The sequence below is a fragment of the Brachyistius frenatus genome, unplaced genomic scaffold, assembly GCF_029030835.1.
Source record: "Brachyistius frenatus isolate BFR_SWC_R1_liver_20210118 unplaced genomic scaffold, ASM2903083v1 Contig_93, whole genome shotgun sequence".
Classification (NCBI taxonomy): Eukaryota; Metazoa; Chordata; class Actinopteri; family Embiotocidae; genus Brachyistius; species Brachyistius frenatus.
This window is the reverse complement of record NW_027210692.1, coordinates 558,233-580,359: the sequence shown is the minus strand read 5'-3', so window position 1 is coordinate 580,359 and position 22,127 is coordinate 558,233. Positions and strand designations below refer to the sequence as shown.

At 42.3% G+C, this 22,127-nt stretch overlaps 1 protein-coding gene across 2 annotated transcripts in view; it reads left to right on the top strand.

Moving 5' to 3' along the window:
- The window catches only part of grin3ba (glutamate receptor, ionotropic, N-methyl-D-aspartate 3Ba), a 72,070-nt gene that overhangs the window by 33,891 nt on the left and 16,052 nt on the right, over positions 1-22,127 (top strand). For both annotated transcript variants that reach the window (XM_069710659.1, XM_069710660.1), the window contains exons 2-8: positions 3,547-4,253; positions 10,141-10,634; positions 11,671-11,942; positions 12,663-12,899; positions 16,186-16,332; positions 16,647-16,792; positions 19,848-19,963. In XM_069710659.1, the coding sequence (XP_069566760.1) occupies positions 3,547-4,253; positions 10,141-10,634; positions 11,671-11,942; positions 12,663-12,899; positions 16,186-16,332; positions 16,647-16,792; positions 19,848-19,963 (2,119 nt within the window). The remainder of the gene's footprint in view (positions 1-3,546; positions 4,254-10,140; positions 10,635-11,670; positions 11,943-12,662; positions 12,900-16,185; positions 16,333-16,646; positions 16,793-19,847; positions 19,964-22,127) is intronic.

Genomic DNA, 22,127 nt, shown 5'->3' with positions numbered 1-22,127 from the left:
GTATTGTGTTCCAGCTAAAATTGAACCTAGTTCTCATTTTTCATAAACTCATGAACACACGGAGCTGAAGGAAGGAAGAACCGTTGTGAGTACGTTTTCCATGTTACGTTGCTTTATCAGATCAGCACCTGTGTTATGCTTTTTGTCACCACCAGTGCATTTGATTTCACCATAAATGTGAAACTTGAGCCGAGAGTGCACATCAAATATTGTGTGAAACTTTTCAGGAACAGTTAGAAGTCGCAGGGCAACAAATGCAGTGCGTGAGGGTTGTGTGAAGTTACGATTGTGTTGTTGTAGGGGAGAAATTAAAACATTTTCAACGTGGTTGCCAGTGGGCATGTTGTCATATTGCCATCATGCCACAGTTCAGCTCGTTTGCACCAAATGTTTTCTTTCAGACACCAAAGAATATCACAGTTGACCTTGGGATTGACAGTCTGCCCTTCAGAGATTAATTCACGGTGCACAACCCAATGAACGGCAATAAAACCCCACTTGTTGCACTCCTGACTCAACGCTCCAGCGTCTTCGTTTTTGGACAGTGACGTTCTGCCCCTCCTAAAACATAAATGCCACTCAAAACACCTCTCGCCGCTCATTGCTTCATTGCCGGAGACTTTCTAAACCATGAGAGTTATTTATTGCTCCTGCTCCGTATACATTACTGTGCTGCACTTTGGAACTGTCTCAGAACTTTTTGATTGCGAAGAAGAATTTTTCCAAAAATGTAGGCAAAAAAGTGTTCGCCTTGTCTCAGTCCAACAGCAGCGGGGGGGGGGTGTTCTCTGACCTGACCATTTCTTTCATCTTTTGTAAATGACAACATTCACACTCACTTCACACATTTTATTGGCCAGATGTTTCTACTATTTGTCTTCAATTTCATGTGAACAGCCGAGTGCAATGCAAGAAATGCCTGGGGACTGTCTGACAATGCGCACCATTATCCCCAAAGGATATCAGGACTTTCCTGCTCTGTCATGGCTGTTTTTTTGCTCAATCTTCCAGTGTCGCCTTCAGAACAGTGGTATGACTACATGTTTCAGGATCTGATCATGATCGAGTGTAAGCTGAACGTAATATTAAACACAGCTAGTTGAGCTCTTGGTTGAAACCAAGCAAGGGACGAGTATTTCCTCTCCCTAGGTTTGTGTTCGGGGATCTTTCTTGTTTGGTAAAGTTTTATGTTGCAAATTTGTATCTATAAACACAGCACAAAATGTTTCTCCAATGTTTTATTGCTTGAATATATCACTGGAATTAATTGTGCTGAAACATTCAAATGGCGAGAAGTGACTGCACTTGTAAGAGGTAATAACTACAATGGTTTGCCTTTCCCCCCCCCAAAAAAAAAAAGTTTCACCGGGTCCACTTTGGTGTTTGTCAAGTGCGATTGCCCTCAGAAGTCCTTCCTCCTCCAGTCAACACAGCAGAGTGCTGCCTCATCTTATAGGCTGTAACCCATGTCCTCAAGAAAAGGCTCATCTTACCTTATCTTTTTACAATCCCATCACGGCTTCCACATCTGCCTCCTCCATTCACGCTAATTTGCTTTCTCTCCAAACAGAAACAACTACAAACACGACTTCTATAATGCTCTAGTTAGCTCTTATTATTATTCTCACGTCCTCCCCTCTTGAAGTAATTCTACTGTTCTGTTCGCTGTGAGTCGATTTGGATAAGAGCGCTGGCTAAATGCCTCAAATGTAATTGAAATTGTAAAAGTCAAGTAAGCTAACCATAAATGTGCAAGAGAAATAATAAAGTAATGCTGCTACAGAACGGCTGACACAGCTGTGGGATGTCCCACAGATGAACATTATTACAATTAATTTGACAATGATATATTCAGCAAGAATGCATCTCTGCTTTTCTAACAAGCTATATTGACTAGGAGCAAAATTTACAGCTCCCCCCCCCCCCATGATGCACTTTCACTTTTCACGTTTATATTTGTCACACAATCTCCTTTTTGCAGCTTTTGGCATTTATTATATGTACTTTACTCAGATTTATAACATAGCCATACATTTAGTTGTACATTAATATTTAAGAGATTGATGTCTTAGATGAATCCTCCTCAAAGGAACCAAGGATGAGAGCAGATATAGATTTAAATACTAATTCCTCCAGCTGCCCTGAGGCTCCGCGTTGGTCGTCCGTCGTACCATTTTGTGTCCTCAGACAAAATATGCATTATGTTATATACTAATTCCTGACAATAATATGCTGAATAATGCTCACACCTATAGCAGGCGGCACCTTCTAATCTTCTATTCCTCCATGCCACCCACTGTGATTTCGCCAGCAGCCCCTACCCATCACCCACTTCCATCTTTCTGGCCCCTGACTGAGTTCAAACGGAGACACCTATCCTCACACGTCCCCTCTCTCACGCACATCTGCCTCTTTACAGCTGGATAAATACATACACTGCATTAATTCATCCATGTCTCTCCAGACTTCAAATAGTTTTTTCTTACTCTCTTAAGGGACTCGAGGACTCTGAGCAGAGGGTCGCTCTGTTTACTTTGTACTCCCGGGTGGGATATTTCCATTTGAATGAGTGTCTCTCAGTGTGGGTTGCACTTGGGCATAAATAGCTCATCTTCAGACACACAGGTGTCTATGTGTGTGTGTGTGTGTGTGTGTGTGTGAGTTTCTCACTTGTACAGGCATTCTATACATACCTGCATGGAGTTATTATACACTTGTATGTACAGATTTAATACCTTATGGGTGTGTTGTCAGTCTGTGTGCACGCATGGATAGCTCATTAAATTCTTGAAAATGTGTATGCATTTGTGCCAGAGGGTGTTTATGAGCACGGTTTATGATGCATCCCTATCACCTCTGTTCAATGAGGTGGCGCCATTCAAAGCAAATCTTAAGTCATTTCAAGCTGAACTTTGGGCTCTCTATATAAAAGCAGTCAACCTTGCCTGGAGCGCTGATAGGATGAAAAATGGATAGAAACCCCAAAGGAAGGAGGGGGAAGGTCCATCTGTGAGCTGCATTCAAGGACAACAGTGTTATCCATTTTGGAACAGTATGAAACAAGCCAGTGTTTTCAGTGGGGTTTGGGAAATGTGGGCTTCTGGATGAACTGTGGATGCTACTGTTGTCTTGCCAAGCCAACTGTGATGTTGCAGATTAGATGCGAATCATTGACTCCTTGTTTGTATCGGCGCAGCTCTTCTCATTCAGAGTGAGAGATAATGAACAAATGTGACTGATTGTTTCTGATCTGTGTTGTGGTAAATTACCACAGTGGCAGGAATTGTTTTGCAGTACTGTGGTACTCATAAAAGCTGCGTTTAATGTGATTTTGTGTCATTCAGCCGTGAGGGGTTGGGGTTTGGCAATATCTACCAATCTCCGTTTTGATCTGTAATATATTTTCTCTCTTCCCTTTCTTCTCATCCTTTTTGTTCCCTCCTCCTTCATTTTAATTTTGTTTCGCCATCTTTTTCTTACTTCCTTTTCTTTGATCTTTTTTCTTTTTTTTCTTCTTCATCTTCTCTTCCCTGTCCTCTCTCACAGAACCGATTTAACCTGCAGATGTCCGCCCGCGTGCCTCCATCCACTCTGGGTAGCTTATTGCTGACAGTCCTGCAGGGTGGAGATGGGGACAGGGACAGGGACAGAGGAAACCGGGGGGAGAGCAGCTGGGGAGGTGCCGCTGTGATCTGCCCTGGGTGGGACGAAGGTGGTGACGGGTTGCTGACTCACCTGCAGAGGCACAGCGGCTCCGCCTGGCATTTGTGGGACATAATCAACCTGACCCACACCACAGGGGGTAAGGATAGGAGAGGGGAGGCCAGCGAGGAGAGGAGGGAGGATCAGATGGAAGAAGAGGCTTTGAAGGTTATCTCCACCCGTTTCCTGCGCTCCCCCTCTCCTATCTCCTCTGTTCTCCTCCTGGGATCTGATCCCGAGTGTCTCTCCTCTGTTCTGCGGGCTGCTCAGCGCCTCACTCCATCACTACCGGCGCTGCAGTGGATCATGGGATACCCCTTGTCTCCAGATTCCCTACACACTCTCGGAGGTCCCCTCGGACTGCTGGCCTATGGGGAGGTCGGCCGTAAGCCAATAAGCTTCTACATACGGGATGCTTTGCAGCTGATTGGCCGGGCGGTGACCGCAGCGACCATGGTGAGGCCGGAGTTGGCGCTGATTCAGAACATGGTGAATTGTTATGACCAACCAAACCGACAGGAGCCGCTCTCTTCTGGACAATATCTTGCCAGGTATGCACGTATGTTCACTTAAAGTTACCAAAAGACCTTATCATGTACCTCTTAAAGTATCTAGTTAGGTAGATAGTTTTGTTTGTTTTGAGTACTTAAAGGAAAGTGTAATTTGCAAAAAACTTTAATGTTCTGACAATGAAGTGATGGGGGTGGAGGGTGACATCCACTACATGACAGACCCTGTATTCCAATATCCATATCCATACTACCATAGTATGTAGTATGCCAGAAAGAGATTTAGTATGTCCCAATACATAGTGTGTTAAACGTAGTATGCCAAAAGTACCAGAATGTCCTACTACATCTGGACGTATTTTGCAGTATGCAGGCCAGCATGCTACTCAAGCTGTTCTGACCCACAATCCTTTGCGCGCCGGATTATACGTCACATCGACAGAGCCGCCGCAACAGTTGGTGCCGCTAATTTTCTGCCCAAATAAGAAAGAAGAAGAAGCATTAAAAGGAAGCGTACTTGTTCCAAATCGCATCCTTTTTCTGATTACTTCAAATGTCGCGCTGCAGATCGGGTCGGATATGACTACATGGGTCAAAGTTCAAGCCGCATTTTTATGATTAAGTAATATGTCCTAATTGTATACATAATACATCCAACAGTACATATTTCTTAAGGTTAGCTGCAGTACTTACTAAAAGTAAAAAAGAAATAGTATGTGACTCGAAACGTGAAGAGAATTTGGCTAAAACATTTTTTGTAGAAACAGTGATCCTGCTACGATTCCTCAGACCCCACTGTCAACATTTTTATAGAAATCTTTATCAAAAGTAGCTTTTAAATGGGTTTTTGTCTTTTATATGCATTCTAAGCAAGCTCACTTCCAAAGCAGTACCCTGCAGCTGATTTAAGATTTGTCCAAAAAACTCCAGCAGTGTTGAAGATAAAAGAAAAAAACATCTTGCTAAAGTTAAAATGATGCAGGACTATCAGTGCTTCCTGAAATACTCCTTATAACCCCTGCAGCAACTAGTCCAACTTATATTATGCGTCTCTTTTAAAATGACTCCTGAGCACCTAAAAATAAAAATCAGCAAATGCTTTATGGAAGACGCTGACAAACTGCAATTAGATTACGCCAGTCACATCACCAAACGTCTGTAAGCTCGTTAGCTCGCTGAGTGACACTTTGGCATTTTGTGAGGAGTCGCTGGCTCTGCTCGTGGTACTGTACGCTCCGCTTGCTGCCCTTGTCTGTCCTCTGCACCGTGGGGGTGGCAACTTCTGAATAACGCTGTCATACTTGGAGGAGGTCTTTATGGCATACAGATTCCCAGACTGACATCAGAGCATTTTGTGTGTTTCTCTTTTGCTGTTGCCACTGCTTCAATCCCTGGAGCTTTTCAAAAAGGCCTCTGACAGCTTTCACGGGTCTGTCAAGGTGCGGTCTGTGATAATAAATACACACACAGAAAAAAAAAAAAAAAACATGTTGAAATACATATCAAACCTTAAACGTTTTCACTTAAAGCGGAGAAGAGTAAATCCTCAGGTTTGGACAGAGGAAAAAAACCTTCACACGTACTTAAAAAACCCTCTTAAGCCATGCGTGGCTTATACTGTGTGATGTAGCTCCGTGTTATAAACTCACTCTGAAGTTAAAAAATGTTCCCCTGCCAGTTGACATGGATATTCTTCTAATGGTACAATGGATAAAACAGTATGTTTCCAAATTCTGTGGTCATGTGGTGCTGGTGAGAGAAGGATTTGTGGTTGCCGTGCCCAGCTAGTATTGAGCACGCATGGAGCCTGCCAGCAGACACTGATCATCAACAACGCCCACATAATCACAAGCTGGATCACAGTGCTCGCTCTTTCTGCAGTTTATTTGAGCCCTGGGATGCCAGAATCATTGGGCATGGAGTTCCAGTGGCTAAAACAATTGGAGTGGGAGTCGTGTTACAAAGTAATATTATTGGTCACTCATTACCAGACAAGTTTTAGACAACTTCATTAGGAATTTATGTGATTAAATTGCTAGTTCTTATCTGCACTATCAAGATAAAAATGCAAAGTCTGTCCGTTGGTCCACCGCTGTGGTAAAGACTGAACAATTTACATTTCATTGATCCTAAATTATAAAAGAATATAGTATAAAAAAATATAATTTGTCCAATACATGGCTTTATATGACCAAATGCCTGCAAATTAATAATAATACCATCAACCCCCAGTTAAACTTTATTTTAGGACCAATAAGTTAATCTTAACATGCCAAACTACAACATTTTGGATTCATTGAAAAATTAACTAAGTAAACCAAAAATGTTAAATGTTGCAATTATCTAAACTCAAATTTAAATTCTAATATCTCGTAATAAACATTGAAGTTCTAAAATCTGCTCTCGTTTAGGATTGTTTTGGTGATCTTTATCTTTATCTCCAAGTTTGACGTCTTGGGATGCCCAGTTTGTTTGAGTTCTTTGTCTGACGACCTTTGAGCTCCTCCCGAAGGGGGTGTGACCAATCACTGAAGTTGTACTTGAACAATATTCTGGGAAAGTCAAGACACAGTTGAGTGCGTCTGTCTGCTAGAGTGCACAATCTTAGAGTGCAAAAGGGCCTTTGGTTACTCTTGAGTACCTCTGGCCAAGTTACAAGCTTGTTTCTGCACGTTTTCCAGCCGTTTAGTCTTGTCTGTAGTCAGGGAACTCTGCCAAACAGGGACCCCAGCATCAAGCGCACGTAGCCTGTATAGAGGAAAACCATATCTGGGTTTTGAACATCGAATTTCTTAAGGAGACGTAGTCCAAAAAGCCTCCTGTCGACATGTAAAACTTTACATTTCTTTGAGTTGAGTTTGATTTTGTGCTCCTCTGGCTGGATATCAAATCTGTTCAGGGTCAGTGAGAGAGTACAAAGTGGATGGGGTGTCCACATCTGTGCCACATCATCCACATATGTCTATTGCTATATTCTTGGAAGACTATAGGCCCTAGTACGGTTCCCTGTGGAATTCCTCATGTATTTTATGCCCAATCAGGGAGATGTCCTTCGTAGCACATTTTCTAACAACAGTCAGATTGTAGATATGTATATATGCTAATCATCAGCATATTAAGATTTTTATTGTGAGCACATGAGAGTGTTTATTTTAACACCACTGGGCATAAGTACAACTTTACATGGTTGTGGATGCTCATGTGGAGTCTTAAACTTAACGAAAAAGGAAAATGAGTGATGTTTTTTAACTGACTCAAACTGCATCAGGACACCAGGAAAAGTCACAGTCCTTCTGGAGGACCAATTAGGACATAGTCTACACTATCAGGAGAGACTATTTATAATAGAGTCCTCCACAATAAAGTGTCAGTGACCTTTGTTCCTGGCCTGTGAGAGACTGATAAAAGGGGTCGTCCTATCGCACTATTCAAACCCGTGCAGTTAGACTCCATGGTCTCCAATGTACTCCCTGATTCTTATCCCTCCCCTGCAACAGACAGACATGCCATTGCTCTGGAGAGCCCTAACAAAGCTGAAGGAAGTGAGAGACTTCCACATGGAAAAGGCAATTAACAGCTCAATGCCCAAGAGACAGAGTGAGCAAGGCAGGGAGGGGAGAGAGGATGTCTGGAGATATAAGCAAACAAGGAAGGTAAGAGGAGGATGGGGTGGGTGGGTGGGAGGGGGGAGAGAGGAGCATAATATAACTGTTTCAGATTCAAAGCAGCGGAGCAAAGAGGATAAAGCTAAAGTAAAAACATGAGCAACTAGCCACTTTTGATGTTGTTCTTTTAAATGTCCAGAATCCCAAAAAAAAATCCCTGAGCGCTTATCTCCAAAAATACATGAGAGAAAAGTGGTATGTGGTCAAAGACAAACGGATAGATAAAAGACAGAGGAAGTTGGAAACAGCTGAAGGAAGATAGAAATAACGTCAAAGAAAAGGAAGGAGAACATTCTATGGAAAAGGGACGTGAGGGAGGAGAAAAAGAAGGAGAAGGGAGGGAAAACGGATAGAGGGTTTTTGTTATCGGAGTGAGATCTGCCAGTCAGTGCCATCTCCTTCGATACAGCTGCCACGCCGATTCCATCTCCCCTGAGGAGATTAAAACCACTGAAACAAGCAAGGCTCGTATCATCCCCGACAGACGGACAGAAAAAGACAGAGAGTAAACTTTCCCTCCAAACTAAAAGGAGAATGAGTGATAAGAGACAGAGATACATGGGCCGGGACTCTCTTATAGAGTCATCATTTACCGGCCACTCGGCTGACATTTACTCTTGAGCGTGTAAACCGGGGGCCAGGTGTTAGTGAGAGGAAGCCATCCCTCTCTGACACCGCTGACTGACTTATCAACCGGCTTTGACATCCACAGCCATTCTTTAAATGCAGCCTTCGGCCTGACGCAACACATCAACCAGCAGGACCCATAACTAAAAGGTGGCACCGCTTGAAAGTGGGATGTGCTTTCCATACCCCGGGTCTTATCTAGGTATTATTTCACTCTCCTATCTTACGTTCTTATCTCTGGGCATGAATCCAAACATGTCACTGTCGGAAAGGGGGCTTTCTTGCTCAGATAAGAGATGTAAAGTGAAGCATACTGTATGGTTAATTCTTCCTCTTTTTTTTGGCCAGCTGTAGCTATTACAGTATGAGTCTGGAGCTGGTTGGCTTGATGAATCTGCTGTCTGTTGGATATGATGATTCAGCCGCTCTATTACCATGAGTGATTTCAGCTCAAGGCAAGGCTAGCACTTCGGCTTTATGGTCACAGAGACAGAGAGAGCCGCTGATGAGGAAACATAAGTTAACGTGGAATGGGACGGGAACAACTTTCAAATCAGAGGCCTTTTTAATCAGGTTCTTGAGAATAATAATAAAGTAAATCATAATGTGAGGCAATGAGGCAATGAACAAATGCATAAGCAGGAAAAAAAGACCTTACATCTGTTCACCTGTTGTATTATTCTCTGCGTGGTGCAGACGGGCTTTAGTCCAGACCAAGCTTGGAGAAAAAGGTTAATGAGCCACATGATCAATTTAGTCTTTTCATTATCCTTCGCATAGCCCATATTTAATAAAAGAAAGTTCTCCAGCAGCCGTTACAATATACACTCCTCAATTCCTGCATATAACTTGGGAGATGAGAGCGGGAGAAAAAGAAAACAGAGAATAAAACAAAGAGCAAGGGGTGGAAAGGGGTTTTTCTGTTCGGAAACAGCACTTCGGCTCAACCACCCTTTTCCATTATCTGCAAGGAAAACTTGCCCTTTACTACCCCCGACCCAGACATTATCAACAGTCCCCGCACGGTTCAACACCCATCCCGAATGTAGTGATCCCTGCATACTTTAACATTTAAACAACCACCCTTATGATTTACAATGACCTCCTTACAATCCCCCCACTAATCAAGACATGATCAAACAGTACTTGTGTGGCTTCACAGAGACATCACCTGACGATGTCCGCATGATCGAACGGTAAGACTCGAGCTAACAATCCCTGCGCGGTTCAAGAGGCCAGGGCAGATATATGTGCAAATGGGGATGGCTCTCCCTAATGTATTCCACGGTAAAGACCAACGCGGGGACACCAGGCGAGTGAGACGAATAGCAATGACTCCCTGTATGGACTGGCAGATAGGAGGAGACCCTCACTGCACTGCATTAACTTTTAATTATGACTTTCTGGGAGATGCAATTACCCATCTGAGACTACACTTGCTTCAGCTCCACAACAAGACTCGGCCCATCTGCACCAGCATTTGTAGCTTGTTGCTTTTTCCATTTTTTTTTTTTTTTCATGTGTCTTGTTTTTTGCAAGCTACATTTCTAAACTGCAATACCCCAGAATGGGTGTTTTTTTTCTTCAATATTTTTGTCTCTCGCTTATTGTCTGTTCTTCTTTCTCTGTCTGTTGAGGTTTCTCTCCAACACCTCCTTCACCGGCGCCACAGGCCTGATACAGGTGGATGCTGGTGTCTCTCGGGTCCTGTCCTCCCAGCTCTTCCACGTATGGAGTCTGAAGAGGGGTGCTCTGGGCCAGCCGGCCTGGGTTACTGTTGGGCAATGGACCCGAGGCCGATTGGAGTTGGAGGGGGGCATCCTGGGACTGGTGGGTTTCGGGAACAGCCAAGGACAAGGTCTCGGAGCTGGGGTGAGGGGAGGGGACGGCCAGGGGGACAGTAACGCCGGAGGTCGCTGGAGGCCGGGACTTTCTGTCGAGGGAAACCGCCTCAGGGTGGTGACACTGGTGGAACACCCATTTGTCTTCACGCGGGAGGTTGACGAAGATGGACTGTGTCCAGCTGGGCAGCTCTGTATGGACCCCAGAACCAACCGGTCCGACATAATCCACGCCCTCTTCAACCAGCTCCACAACCCAAACGCCACAGGAGCAGACTGGGAGGGCATCAGTGAGTTTCATTTTTCTGTATTTCTCCATAGATTACTGTGGTAAAGTTGCCGATATGCTGCAGAACTCCTGTAATACTACTCAAAAAATATTTTCACTCATGGGAGTGCCTCCATGCCGTCTAATTTATGTAAACTCTAAGCTTCTCTTATGTACACTCTTAGATCTTTTCAGTTAGATCTCAATGCTATGTGACTGGCTGCATCTCTACTGCATCTCCTCAAGTGGATTTCAGAAGTGCGATCAATAGGGGATCATGGCTGGTCAGTCTAGTTCAAAAACATACCAGGTTCAATGTCAAGGGCTCAGCTCTATAGCTCCATCTCAGGAATGAAGAGTATTAAAGGCATTAAATCAATAAGAGATCAATACGACTGTGTCAAAGCGATAGCAGGCACTATATTTCTTTGACTCAGGGGACTTTTGAGTGACTATAAATACAACCTACAGTATAGCAGAAAGATATAAGTCATTATAACTTTCTTTTACTTTAGATTGGTAGAGATTAGTAGATTGTAAATTGAAGAATTTGGCATTTGTTTTCAAGACGATGCAGTAATTGAGTTTTAGCCTGTGATTTAAGAGGTGTAGGGTTAATTATAAAAGACATATTGGTGATTGGTAATTAAATCCAGTACAAAATGTCTACAATATCTGTCTACATAATTCTATATGCTCAGTGCCCTTGTCAGAACTAGTAGATACATTGGTGTCAAGCAAGAGCAATTGGCATACTGCAGATTTCGATTAACTGAGATTGCAAAAAAGGTTTGCCAGACATATAAAAATGGCAAGAAATGTAATATTATAGCTTCTCCATTTCATCTTGCCAGCTCTTTTTTTTTTTATTTTTTTTTTTTTTATATGTAGTTCAAGGGTTATTAATTTTTTTAGCCCAGGATTTAATGGGAATATGTGTAATTCTAGCCTTGGGAGCCAGGGTCATTAAAAACGTCCAAGACGAAGAGTCATGTGAGGATCCATCAAAATCTTTCATGATCCATTGTCATTCTCGTGATCACCTCTTTTTCTTACAGACCTACCGGAGGATCTAAGAAAGTGCTGCTACGGCTACTGCGTGGACTTGTTGGAGAAACTGGCAGAGGACATGGGCTTTACCTTTGATCTTTATATCGTGGGAGATGGGAAGTACGGGGCTCTGAGCGGGACGGGACGCTGGACCGGGCTGGTCGGGGACCTGCTGAGCGGAACCACTGACATGGCCGTCGCCTCTTTCTCCATCAACTCTGCCCGGAGCAGAGTCATAGATTTCACCTCGCCCTTCTACTCCACCAGCCTGGGCATTCTGGTACGATCGCTTGAAGTCATCATTAGTTTTGTCGGAGTTTTGACTTTACATTTTTATGACTGTAGAAAGCACTGCACTGCGATTCAGTGACAGCATCGCAGCACACTTCAGTGTTACTTTGATTTGTCCGTCTCTCTCTCGCTCTCTCTCTCTCTCTCTCTCTCTGCTGCTGCCATTATTTCAACATGATTTGATGATATGGTCTGCAACTACTTAATTCCGGCCTGCCCCCCTTCACCCTGGTCTTCTGGAGAGGGACAGGAGATCATTAGTCTGGGAATAATTAGTTTGTGGAGTTTTTATTGGGCATGTTAATTATAGAAGTTCAAAATTAGAGGCAGTTTAAGAGTGTATAATGAGTCAGAGAGCCATTTTTGAGAAGCCGTCGCAACAGAGTCCTCAAACATGCTGCAGTTATTCTTTGATTTGTTAACATCTCCCTCTGTGGCTGACAAACTGCAATGCATTATATGATCTGACAATATCCAGCTCAGTCATTTGAAAAAGCGTTTTTTTTTTTGCCCTGACAAAATAATGAATGGTACAAAATAAAAGCAATGTATGCAATTCTTTTCAAACTAATTATGCCTAGGAGTGCTTAAGAGACATTTACTGGGAAGATGCTGCAGACTATAAGGAGAATAATAATCACAATTTTCTTTTCACAAAATACAATTCATGAGCTGTATCAAGTCTCTTGTCTGTTTGTGACCTGCCCAGGTTCGTAGCCGGGACACTGCAGCCCCTATCGGAGCCTTCATGTGGCCTCTGCACTGGTCCATGTGGGTGGGCATCTTTGTCACGTTGCATCTCACGGCGCTCTTCCTCACCTTGTACGAATGGAACAGCCCGTTTGGCATGACGCCCCACGGCAGGAACAGGCTGCGCGTCTTCTCCTACTCCTCTGCCCTCAATCTCTGCTACGCCATACTGTTTGGACGCACTGTTGCCACCAAGGTAAGGTAGCTCTCCTCTGTGATAAATAGGCGTCATGCAGGGTGGGGTCGGGAATGGAAAATTGCAGAGAAATGGGGAGGGGGGGAGGGGGGGGCGCGCATTTTGGGAAGGAGTAGACCAGTGAGGACAAGTGGAAAGAGGAAGTTAGAGCGGGGAAAAAACGGCATCGAGAAAGAAGATAGAGATGGCCAGGGAGGAGAAATGATAGATAGGGGAGAGGTTAAGAAGGTAGGCAGTGATGAAGTAGAACGGTACAGGGAGGATAATGCACATGCGGGGAGGGAAAGGGAAAGGGTAAGTGAGCTGACAGAGACAGAAGGAGTTATGGTGGGGATGATGCGGATGGATGAAGGTAGTAAAAGAGAGAGTGAGTAGAGGTTAACTCCCCGAAGTAGCCAGACACAAAGTTGAAAACAAGATGGCAGGGAGGAAGAGGGCCAACAGGGGGAGGTAGGAAGTGAGAGGGCAATTCAGGAAACAGGTTTCAAAAAGAAGGCAATAGGTGAGCTGACAGAAAGACGGTGAGATGGGGTTGAAAGGCTAAGTGGGTGAGCAGAGATGAGAAAAGGAACATACTGAGGGTGGTTTGGTGGTAGGCAGATAGAGGATGATGTAAAGGGGAGAGGGCATGTGAGTAAGCAAAGTTGGAAAGCCCGGCGACAAACATTGTAATTGCTGGAGACAAATGGAAGTAAAATTTGTCTATTAATAAATATGAAGCAGCTTGAAAAACAATCTTTCCTTCAAAGATTAAAAAAAAAAAAAAAAGTAATCTTATTTTCATGTCATTTGTTCGGTATAAATATGTAAAGATATTAAATGTACCTTTGCAGTAGCAGCGTTCTTCAGAAACATGTCAGAGTTGACAGATTGTATCACACTCACAGTCACACTGGCGCACATGCCCAACCACAATGCCGATGAATAACGACTCTGTCCTCTGAATTCTTTGTTGGTTTTTTTATACAGCATCGGACTGTTACTAAATCCATCATTATGATAACTTATGCTTGCTCTTCAAATTTCCATGCAGCAACATCACGTGCTTAAACTATCTCTGTTCTTTCAGCGAGCATGCAGCCCATCATAATATTTCTTTAAATGCAATTTTGTCCCTAAAGGAACACGTGCAAATGACTGATGTGAAAGGGAGGCCAAGTGATTAGAAAGACCTTCCCATAATTCAGAGGTCACAGGTTTTGATCCTTGCAACTGGCAATGTGTCAATTAACAGGTTGTGTTCATTAGCAGCCCTGTGACCTGTTAAAATGTCCTTGAGCTCCACTCTGAACCTCTGTGTGCTGGGTCAGAGCCAAACAGGGATGTTTATTCAGGCCATGGGGAGGACAGGGCAAGTAAAGTAATTGCTGAATCTTCAATGGAGAGTTCATTTTTAATGATTTAATGATTAAGTCACTTTTAAAACAAGTAAGTAAAATGAGTTGTGACTGTTTTTAACCCTTTCAGGCCCAAAAAGACGTGAGCAGAATCATGAGGAATGGATTAAGAGTGTTGGTGCACTATAAACTGTTATCCTTGGTATATCTGGCTGCTGTAGGCAGTAGTAATGTTGCATTAACGTCCAAGGCAAGGAACATCATTAACCATTAGTTTGTCAGGTTACGCTTCCAGCAACTAGCACATATGCTGTGTAGCATTTCTCCACTGTGTGAGAGCCAGTGTTTCATCTTATTTGGTAACTCATCACATTCTGTGACCTGCACCAATCATCTCATTCCTCCTTCCTAACCAACACGCAGGTAACAGAAACTGTCAAAGTGTATCGCCAGTTCTGGATGCTATCAGAGTTTAGGTCAACATAAGCAGCTCTGTCCTTCTTTTGAATTTACAGTCGAGTGACACCTGCCAAACGTAATTGAGATAACATTGAGTTTGCCAACACATCATCTAATCTTTAAAGCCGTTCTTTTCCTGGGAAAAGCAAAAACTTTGACATTACAAACAAGCTCAGCCGTTTGACAGCTGAGCTGATGAATGGGCTGTTTCAAGTCACCCTTGACGAGCTTTACATTGAACAATGCTGTTTCTTTATTTCTCCTACCTGGACATCTTCAACAGACTTTTCGCTTTGGTAATTACTTTGATATGAGTAGCATGCTGGCCTGCACACTGCAAAATACGACCGGATGTAGTAGGACATCCTGGTACTTTTGGCATCCTACATGTAACATACTAAGTATTGGGACATACTAAAAAATGTTTTGGCATACTAAGTAGAATGGTAGTATGGCTATTAGAACCCCTCACGGGGCTAACGTTAGCTGAACTAGCTTTCCAGTGACAGTAAAAATTATGCCCCTGTTATCATTGTCAACTACATAGAACAGAAAGCTTGACAGGCGTGACATTTAATTACACTCTGTGTGATAGCAGATGTACTGATTTTTCTATTAATGAAAGCTTGTAAGCACAACATAAAAGGAACCTTTCGACAGAAATACATACACGGGTATACTAAAAGCGCCCTGGTTGTTGTGTCTTCAACAAAACACTGTAGTGCAGAGAAAAGTTTAAACATTTTTCTTACAGATTCATATTTTATGAATTTGTGTTTATAATGTGCATGCCATCATCCCTTTGTCCCTTTTCTATTCACCAACTAATTATGCAAATGGTTAGAAACAGTCGGAACTCCTTTGTAATGATGGGTTACAACCTTGTTTGTATAATTAATGTCTCATTAATCTCGGAGCCTTTAAAACACTTGAAATTCATCTCTTTTTCTTCTCTTAAGTGGATTTTAATTGGTGGAATAAATAAATGATCACAGAGTTCAGGTGGATTCTTTCCCCTAAGCAGGCAGTTTCATGGAAAGATGTTTCTGATGTATCACACAAACAGTCGCACATTCTTCGATTTTATCTTCTGCATTAGATCCTCTTCTGGTTTGTTTTGATTAACTTGATTATGAGGGGATAAATCCGGATTTGGGGAGGAGGAGGAGGCTCGGGGGAGCTTTTGTGTTTTTGTTAACACCTCAGGGCACCTTTTTTCACACACTTATATTTTTTTGAATTTTTACCCCTGCCCTTAATTTTAATTTATGCAATTTTTTGCAGTTTCTTCCATGTGGTTTAATGTCATTTGGTTTAATTTTCGTCCAGACATGATGACAGTTTTCAGTTTGGAGCTTAGATTTTTTTAGATCATGAAGCTATTTTTTTCTCTTTTTGATCTGTTTAATTATTTTGCATGCTGATAATTAGAAAAAAGGAAATGAAAGACAAAAAAAAGGTCTCCCTTTGCGTACATCTCCCCTCTGCAGACTCCTAAATGCTGGACAGGGCGCTTCTTGATGAACCTCTGGGCTATCTTCTGCTTACTGGTGCTGTCCAGCTACACTGCCAACCTAGCCGCAGTCATGGTCGGGGAGAAGACCTTTGAGCAGGTTTCGGGAATCCATGACGACAAGGTTAGACTCGCATGCAAGGACGCAACTTGCAACTCTACGAATGTCAGCATGCCACACACACACACACACATGCAGACACACAGCTACACAAACTAATCTCACACAAGGACGAGCTAATGAGCAAAGAGCGGAGTTATTTGTGAAGGATTATCGCTTTCCATATCTGTAAAACCCCGCAGGGAGTTCAGGACTACAGTGAATTTTGACATGAGCCCCATCATGATATCTACCCCACTCTTGCTCTCTTTATCACCCACCCTGCTACCATCTCCACCCTCTCCTCCACCCACGCCTTTCCGTGTCACGTCCCCCAGCTGCACCATCCCTCCCTGGGCTTCCGTTTCGGGACGGTGAGGGAGAGCAGCGCCGAGGATTACATGAAGAAGAGCTTCCCAGAGATGCACGACTACATGAGACGCTTCAACCAGCCCACCACCCCGGAAGGTGTTCACATGTTAAAGTAAGTCACAAGCACATCCATGCACACAATGTACATTTGTACTGTCATTAAAATGCAATCACAGCCAAACTAATCAGTCACATTTACTTCTGGTATCCGTGGTTTTATGTAGTCTGTGCACAGTCTGCATAACAATTCTGTCTACTGACAACAAAAGTAACAATTTACCACCATCACAGACCACCTTGATAAACAACCTGCTATATATTCAAAAAAAATTGGACTTCTCTCATATCCTACAGATTTATTTTGTATTTTAAGGTGAATGCTTAGCTTTGCTTAAAGTTCTGCTTAGGGATGATTTTTGCTCTTTCCCACCTGCAGTGATGTCATGTCTAACCCATTTATCAGTGTTTCCTTATTACAGGGAATACGCTGTTTTGAAATTGCATTTGACACAGATGAGAACAAATACTCATTGCTTGAACTGCATATATTTTACACCGTGCATTTGCATGATCTTTTCCTCATCCAGACACATTTGAGCACGAGAATATAAGTAAAGTAAATCCTTGTGGCTCACATACATTTCATTATGAAAGTCCTCGCAGTTTATGAGGTAAAATCATTTTACTTTTTGAAAATGAGGCATTGAATGTGAACGTGTTGAATAGAGCTCAGGGACAGACGTGATGTAATGAAGGCCGAATGGATGTCGAATGGGGACAGTGAGCACATGAAAGCAAGAAGTTTATTTTTACAGCACATTTAATTCACAAAGATAAATGAAAGTATGTTACATAATGCATTAAAAATATCTATAATAATATAAAATATAAATATTGTATATATACAACACAAGGCATTAAAAGCACAAAATTGGGGGTGGGGTAATTTTTGAAAGGAAAACAATATAAAAACAGGGACACAAATACAGCGGCGAGAAGTTCAGGAGGAGAAGAGAGTTTTGCTTCAAGGCAGTTCAGACCGTGAAGGTTGTGAACCTTCTGAAAAGTCGTCCCATGTGAGGGAAGTTTTTATGCACTGGAAGTTTGACTCAGCTCTGTGAAGCAAAACCAAATGTTGCTTCTCAGGGAGCTGTTTGGAAGCTGCTACCAAATGACCAGAAAGGCTGCGAAAGTCACATCAAGGAACCCAGGAAATAGAGATATTGGAGTAGTATCCCTGTTTAAGGCATTTTATGTTAGTTTTATTGTGATTTTGATCATTTTCCAGATATGACAGGTCTGTGATACCAGCTGCCTGCAGTTGAGGACGAACCCATTTTTATTCCTGGCAGTCTGAATTGTTTTGTCTTCAATGGTCTTTTGGATTTAGCGACTCCATCTGATTAGTCAGATCAGATGTGATTATCAGTAATGGAGGATGAGAGTGACGATACATTCATCCTTCACATTAGCAGTGTCACACTCTCCGTTTCATTTGTACCTGCAGACGTCCTCAGGATTACATCCTTCATCGTCATATTTGATTTAAATATGACTTTATTTCAAGTTGAGAAGGAGTGAGCAGAGTCCATGTACCCTCATGCTGATGTGGCATCGCATCACACAATATAGTTTCTCTTAAAAGTTTCTCATAAAAAAGTCTACCACAGAAAGAAGAAATAGGTCAGAACCAAACATTCTGTACTCAGCAAGTATTCAAAATTTATCAGTTTGTTTTATCTGGAAACAAATGATCTTTTATTAATAACTTATACTCTAATAGCTAGTTTTAAAAACTTCATATAAAACACACGTGAACTCGTGTATAGACGGAATACAGGAATAACAAAAGCAGGTTTTTCCAGGCCACATAATTGTACTAAACACCGTGAATACACTCTTCAGACACAATGCCTACTCCACAGAGCTCCAGCAGAGATACTGAGATAGTGCATGTGCTGACTTTGTGATACAAGTGGGGTTGATACAAAGCGCTGGTTCAGAGAAAGAGGATGAGAACAGGAGAAGATGATGTCTGTTTGCGCGCGAGGCAAAGCAGAAGTGGAAGTCACAGCAGTGCGGAGAGCCGGAGTCAGGCTGTAAAATACTGTGTTGGCAGAACTACTGACCCCAATACTGCACTCAAATGTTAAAGAAGAAATAAAAAGACTAAAAAAGATACTCCCGAGTCTTTTCCTGAGGAGGCAGAACGCCGAGGGCTACGCATGCAGCTGCACACAAATGTTGAAGCTCGGAGGAAATAATGCATGCTTAATCACATACCTGTACAAGGGGTTCAAACTTCGTAGCTGCACACTTTTAATGCACGTCGATGCACACACACTAATCTTCTTCCAGGGCCATGCATCGGATAACTTCCGACCCTCTTCCGTCCAAAAGATGCCTCTCTCCTCTCTCTTCTCCCTGTGCTTCCTGTTTGACAGGTCTAGACAGAGAAAAACAGACTTCTCCCCTTTGCCAACACAGCAAAGACTTTGTAAAGTCAACCTTTTGTTTAGCGCTAACCGTTCTGAATAACAACAGGTTTCGTGGTAATTTGATCAGTCTGGTCTATTTCCCCCCCCCATCAGACTGACTATGAGAGTGTGTGCATCTCTCTGTCATTCAAATCTGCGTGTATGAGTCTATATTTATGAATTTGTGTGTATATTTGGATGTCTGGGCATGTGTGTCAGCAAATATGCATCTTTTCTTCTTTATCAGTGTGTCTGTGTGCAGGTGTGTTACTCAGACACTGTGTTTTTGCGCCTCATATCCGCTGTCAGTCGTCGTCAGCAGCTCGGGCTGCACACAGAGGAAGAGTCTATAATTAGTGGTCAGTTAGGGTCAATTGGATCGATATTGTCAGAGTAGTAGAGTCGTCTGCGGTGTGTATTAATGCCTTATCAGTGCGCCACAGAGGCTGTTGGTTTAGGTAATGATGTATGTGTTTACATAGTGCATTAGAATGCAGGTAATCTCATCCTCTGTATAAATGACAAAGTGCAATAACGGAGCTCAAATCCAGAGTTCCTGAACGGGTCTGGAGACTCAGAAAAAGGTTTTTAGGATTTATAGGTCATTTGTAAAAAATTTGAGGTTAGTCGTCTTTAATTAATGCTTCTCTCTCTCTTTGTCATGTCTGTGTTTTTGTGTTGGCGGTGAAGGACAGATCCTCCTGCCCTGGATGCGTTCATCATGGATAAAGCACTGTTGGACTTTGAAGTCTCAATCGACGCAGACTGCAAGCTGCTCACTGTGGGGAAGCCTTTTGCCATTGAAGGTAGACACGCTCACACACTTGTTATTATCACTTGGAAGGAGTTGCAGTCACACTGGGGGACAGTTTTTAAAAAGCATCTTGAAACATTGTGCCTTTATCTTGATCATAACAGAATTTTTTGTTTTTTAACAATTTTTTTCCCCTTTGTTTTTAATATCTTTTTTATCTTTATTTCCTTTTTCTATTTATACAGAACTTTGTTGCTCTTTGAAAAGTGCTATAAAAATCTTACTTCCTTGCTCATCCTAACTGAAACCAAAACCCCCAATGTGTCTGACCTCATTCTTTATAATAACCTTTGTCTTAACCTTAAACCTAGTCTTAATATTCTAAAATAAACAAACCATGTAGGAATTTCCTCTTTGATCCGTCCCTATAATTTGATGAACACACACACCCCCTGAAACTGGCTCGCTCATTTGTGTATGCAATCACACTTTTATACCTTTTTACTCATTACTTGCACATACACACACACGCTGTATACACCCTGAAGCATGCACATCTGCATGTATCAACACACACACGTATATTACAAGTCCCACATTCAGATCAAATGCTTTATTTAGGTACATGACTGACAGAATAATACGCTGCGTGAACTTATAACGCTGCAGGCTAAAAGCGCTCCAGCATCTATTATTAATGCCACTGCCCAATCAGAAGACTTTAGACCTGAAGCTCCCAGGTTCAACTTAACTGCAACACGGTTCAGGAATCGTCCTAACAAATCTTCCGCCGCTCAGAAAACAGCTAATGACCCACACCGGGTGTTAGCGTCTTTGAGCTCTCGTACGGTTGCTACAATGAATGTTTGGGCTCATGCAAGTGTGTGTCTGAGGGTGTGTTCACTGATTTTTGTGTGCCTTTTGTGCTTTTTGCTAAGGAGACTCTTTTCCTTTTGGACTTTCAAAGGCGAGATATTTTTCAAAGCAAATGTTAATGCTTTTTGTTCTGTCTGAAAATTGTATACAGCATATGCATGCATGGAAACGTGTACATGTTTTACAAAGGTGAATTTTAGAGTTATGCTCTCTTCTCCTCCCGCGCTTTTAACTTGTGTACGTGTGTCACTCAAACTAAATCCCAAAAAAGTTTTAATATTAGATTAATAGAAGCTTTTGAATATTCCCAAAACTTATATGCTGCATGTTGGCTGTACGTAATGTTTTAAATTCCAATAATCTGCAAGTACGAATGTGAGCAGCTTTGCCTCTGTTTGTCAAAATATCAGTAAGTCATCAAGGTCTTATTTCATTATGTTTTGAGGTTTGCATACTTTGGTTAAAAGACCAATTATATATCGTGTTCAACAGCTCATGACAAATCACCAATAATAAATCCTGTTTGTGATTGCTTTCCTTGCAAACGTGGTATTAGTTGCAGTTCCGTAGCAGGAGTAGGATTAGTAGCACTGATATGTACGCACACATGCACAAAATAAATTCTATCACTTTTAGAAATAATGGCTGCTGACGACTTGCCAAAAGAAATGATTTCCCGGCTCTCATAAAAGCCCGGTCCCCCCTTTTATTGAGGTAAATAAAAGGTTCTAGCCATTATTGAAAGTTTTACAGTATTCCAGTCACATGCCATCTGCACATCTGCACCTTCTAAAGGTGACTTTGAAGTGAAATTTCTGCTGGCGGAACACATTTATTGGATATATCAAACATTTAACCTCTAACCTGAACGCAGCTGAGTCACAGAAAGTTTTTTTTTTTTTTTTTTTACAGGGACTAAATGAGCATGCGTGCTCATCGATGTGCTTTTATGTGCATGCATATTGCTCTACATGTGTATTTCTTTTCTTTTTCTTTTCTCCCTGTATCCCTGAGACAGACACAAAAACACATATACAGACAGTAAATAGATACTCGTACGGGTGCCACATGAGACCAAACACCGACTTTGATAGCAATTCTCCATCAATCAAAGCGTAGCCTCGGAAAGACCCTACTCCCACATTCCCTCCTCTCCGTGCAACCCTTGTTCACTGGAGATTATCTGCTGCTTTCTTCACTGCATGAGACAAAATGAGCCCAGAGACATCGCAGTGGCATTACTCCCGATTGTCGAGATGAGAAAGCATGTCTCATTGGTGTGCAGAGTGAGTCAGTTTGATGACTACTTGATTTATTGTCTACACAAAAAATGCAGGCGA